This window comes from Atta colombica, unplaced genomic scaffold (genome assembly GCF_001594045.1).
Source record: "Atta colombica isolate Treedump-2 unplaced genomic scaffold, Acol1.0 scaffold12, whole genome shotgun sequence".
In the NCBI taxonomy this organism is placed as follows: Eukaryota; Metazoa; Arthropoda; class Insecta; order Hymenoptera; family Formicidae; genus Atta; species Atta colombica.
Window position 1 is genome coordinate 7,645,113 of NW_017259206.1, and position 4,221 is coordinate 7,649,333.

The 4,221-nt window shown below is 33.4% G+C and overlaps 1 protein-coding gene across 1 annotated transcript in view; it reads right to left on the reverse strand.

Moving 5' to 3' along the window:
* The window catches only part of LOC108694531 (solute carrier organic anion transporter family member 3A1), a 68,651-nt gene that overhangs the window by 12,204 nt on the left and 52,226 nt on the right, over positions 1–4,221 (reverse strand). The window contains exons 3-6 of the mRNA XM_018204103.1: positions 3,706–4,168; positions 3,021–3,400; positions 908–1,122; positions 456–596 (exon numbers count right to left, since the gene is read on the reverse strand). Coding sequence (XP_018059592.1) covers positions 456–596; positions 908–1,122; positions 3,021–3,400; positions 3,706–4,026 — 1,057 coding nt within the window. The 5' untranslated portion in view covers positions 4,027–4,168. The remainder of the gene's footprint in view (positions 1–455; positions 597–907; positions 1,123–3,020; positions 3,401–3,705; positions 4,169–4,221) is intronic.

The following is a 4,221-nucleotide window of genomic DNA, read 5'->3' on the forward strand; positions in this document are numbered from 1 at the left end:
AGATGGATAATGTAATCACATAGCATACTTAATGCAAACTTAAAGTGAATTACTAATTTATTAACTTTTGCCATCAGTTGTCGCTCAAAGAATTATTTTTATATCATTCGACATATTTTTCAATGTAAAATCGAGCATAAGAGATTAATAGATATTTAACTAATAGTACTCTCTAGCGACAAAAATTGGAGATAGATTTATCACGTAATACTAACTAGGCAATTTAAACGGATGAAGGTCAAGTAACTTTTAGCAAACCAAGTCTTTTTGCATATTTATATTAAAAATCGAAGATTAAGTGTTTTATGGAGAATTTCAATAAGTTGGTTATTGTTATTGTTAATATTATAAAGCTCAAATTATATATTGTAAGTGGAATATTTCTTTATTCTTAATCATTAAAATTGAACTAATCGTTATTTTTAATTTCGATATTATCATTTATTTGGACTTACCAAGCCACCAAGCACCGACCCATCTTGGATCCGATGGTGTAATCTGCGGATTTCTCGACAAATCCGCATAGACCATCGTGCACACAGAACCGAGGATGAAGCCTAACGCTGGACCAAGAATCCGTACTCCGATGGTGATCGCTGTTGCACATAATCAAATGATATTTTTTAAGCTTTAAATTTATAATTAAATATCGGATAATGATTTGCAGACACAGAAAAATAAATCTTTTCATTTGTATTACAACAATAATATTACAAGCAATTTATATATGTTAAAAAAATTGTTGTTTCTAGCAAGAGTTAGAATTTAATACACATAAATATTTTAACAATAAAAATAAATAATTAAATTATTTTAAAAAATAATTAAAATGTATAATCTGTTATATTAATATAAAAGAAAAGAATTAGAATGTAATAATAACTTGCGTATCGATGAAAGGATTTACCGAAATATAAAGGGCTTTCTCTGCTGGCTACGTTGTCATCGATATACGGTATACCGAGAGTGTATACCGCTGTTTGACCCATTCCTACACCGAGTAATGATACAAAAAATATTGCAAGCACCACCGTAGTTATCTTGCTTTGTATTCTTCTTTGCTCCGTAAGAAAATCGCCTTTACAGTATTCAATTTGAGATGCGGTCATCGATATGTTCCATCTTCAAAATAAAAAAATATATAATTAATTATTAGGTATTTATAATTACAGCAATAAATCCGATGTATATGCTGGTCATTAACGCAAGTTACTTAATCCTCATAGTACACACATAGTACACACATATACCATATTAATGAATATCAGAGTGATGTAAATGTATTATCTAAAAAAATTAATACTTATAATTACAAAATAAAGTAATAAAATTTAATTGTAAGGTTAATGGCACTTACAAGATTTGACATTGACAATAAAATTTTGTTGATCAGCATATACATAGAAACAATAAATTCAGAATAATGATTTTTGTAATTTCATTATTCGAACATTGAATTATTCAAATTATTTTATACGCATAAATATATCACAACTATTGCTATCTAAATTCGTTGCCGATAATTTCTATTTTATAATAAAATTCTATCAACAACTTCCGGGAATACATCAGGAAGTTAACACCTACATGAAAGAGATATAAGATCCTTTTTCTTCACGAGAAATGATAAGCGCAATTGCAATATGATAACAAGAAAAACGACATTGCTCCATTTTTATTATGGATTAAATTGCGTGAATCTGTTTAGAGTATTCCGTCCGCTGTAAAATTTCATTGTGTTCGATCAATGGACATTTTCATTATATAACAATTAACAGAATTAAACAATACACGTAAAAGCGGTTCCTGAAAAATGGAGTCCGTTGTTATAATCAGAGAACAACATTATCAGCCAAACTTTCTCGCTCGTTAACCAAATACATTATCATTTTTTTTCTCTCATATGAAAATCGATTTCCTTCGTACACTACTATGTCGTTGATAACATACATGACATAAAATTAACACGTATATAATTTGTATTTCTATCCTTTTGTTAAAAACTATTTTCGAAAAGATTTAAAAACAATTCATCTTTTAATTGATTTAGAATTTTTCAGCCAAGTTTCTCTTGGAATTATTTAAAAGAATATACTAAATGTAGGATCTTTTATAAATATGAGACATTTATCTTCTGAAGAAAGTCTTAATACAGTCCTCCTTTTAAAACGCGTTCTATTTCCTACTTGCTATTTTCGGAACTGTTTCTAACGATAAAGAGACTAAAAAGATTTCTATCCGAAAACATTCAGCTGTCTAAAAGGTCTTTATGGTAACGTAAAACGCGCAATTCGTTTTTCATTAGTTGCCTTCGGATTATGAACCGCTGGTGCAACTCGTCCTGCAGAAATGCGACAAACCGGTTCTTGTATAATACGAGTTTGAGGCAAAACTGCATACCTATTACTTCGGCGGTATTCCGCCTTACATTGTGTATTTATCATGGCAAACGATTATTGTATCTCGTCCGAAATGATAACACAGCTGATCGTTTGCATGCCGCCTTGTTTCTTCGCGAGACATTGTAATAACGCGACGATCATAAATTTCCTTCAACTATACCATAAATGCTTCTGTATTGATTTCTTAAATAAACCAAGTTATTTAAGTTTGTTAAACGAGGAATACATTTTACAAATACGAATCATCACTAACGGCTATTAAATCGAATTAAAATAATAATGGATTAATACCTACATTATCTCATTAATACGAATAGAAACCAATAATTTTATGAAATTAACTGATTCATTAATCTATTAATTTAACAATTACTAATAATTCTGAATAATTCGATTTCCTTTTCACACTCACATTTGCTACCACTGCGATTAATAGATTCTAATATCCTGTGTTTTTGATGATTCACGATTGTCGAGTTAGCTATTACTTAATCACGAGGGTAAAAGCCAATGAAGATATCTCTCTTCGTTATGATGAATCGTCGGAAGGCGTCACTCATTAAGAATTTAGAAATAGAAGAGAATAACTCGAAGAAGAGTTATGACAGTAGCACTCACCCGTCTAATGTGCTATTCCTTTCCTGGAACCAGCAGAGATTCGCCGGTATCGGATCCGTGTCGTTGGGCCCGCGGCTCTCAGCGCCAGGTCCGACGCCGCTGACCAGCATCTCGTTCTGTCGACGAATCAGCTGTTCGCCGAAGATAAAGTGGGGTATCGAGCAGGTGAACGAGCTTACGGCGAAGAGGATCATGCCCCAGGCTATCCACTTCGGCCGGTGACCTTGGCCGCCATAGTACGTCAATAACAGGGAGGACCCGATCTGACCGATCTCCGTAGCCGACATAATAATACCTGTTGTCTTTGACTGGATTTGGAAGAGCTTCTCGATTGTCGTGATGACGGAGACGAAGTATGTGTAATACATACCCTGAAGCACCTACAATAAAAAAAAAATAAAGATAATTTTACGCCAAATTGTCAAGATAAACTCGTAGATTTTATTTAATAAAATTGTTCGTTAAAATAATCAGAGAAAAGCCTATTCTTTGTCTTTCCCTTTCAAAAAAAAATTACATAATTAATTCTTTAATATTATTCTTTGAAAATGATATAGTTATCGCTGTCTCCTTTAACTTCTCACTTTACTTTTTACTCATTTACTTTTATTCCTATCTATTATACATAAATTTCTAATCAATTTATTTACACTTAAAAGATTATACATTTCTTTGGTGTACTGACCCAGGTAAGGCAGAAGGTTACTAGGAAGGCCTGCTTCGTAGCAAAGTACTGCAGCCAGTGAGGCCTACACGGGCCCCATCCGCAGGACACGTCGGCATCGTCAAATTCCGTGTGAAGGCTGCTCGATCTCTCATCCGGCACGATCAGATTGCCATTCTCCGTACCGCTGATTCCATGTAACTTCCCATTCGCTATCAAGCCATTGTTATTGTGCTGCTTGTCGCCACAAATCAGCCCGTTCCCATTCGTCATCTTCGGTGGGATGATTGTGAGCACTTCCACATTGCCGTTCGACAAAATTTGTGTGTCCTCGCCCGCCATTATCCTTCCTCACTTTTGTATGCGCGATAAAGTGATTGTTCCTTTCTTCTACCCTTAGCACTCTCGCGAATTCTAGCCAGAATCCTTCCTTGTTAGAAGAATCTTTTGGCTTCTCAAAAACCTTACTTTTCGAATGATCAATCTGTAACCAGGAAAAATAAATTATTAAATAATGTTCATATATACATATATATA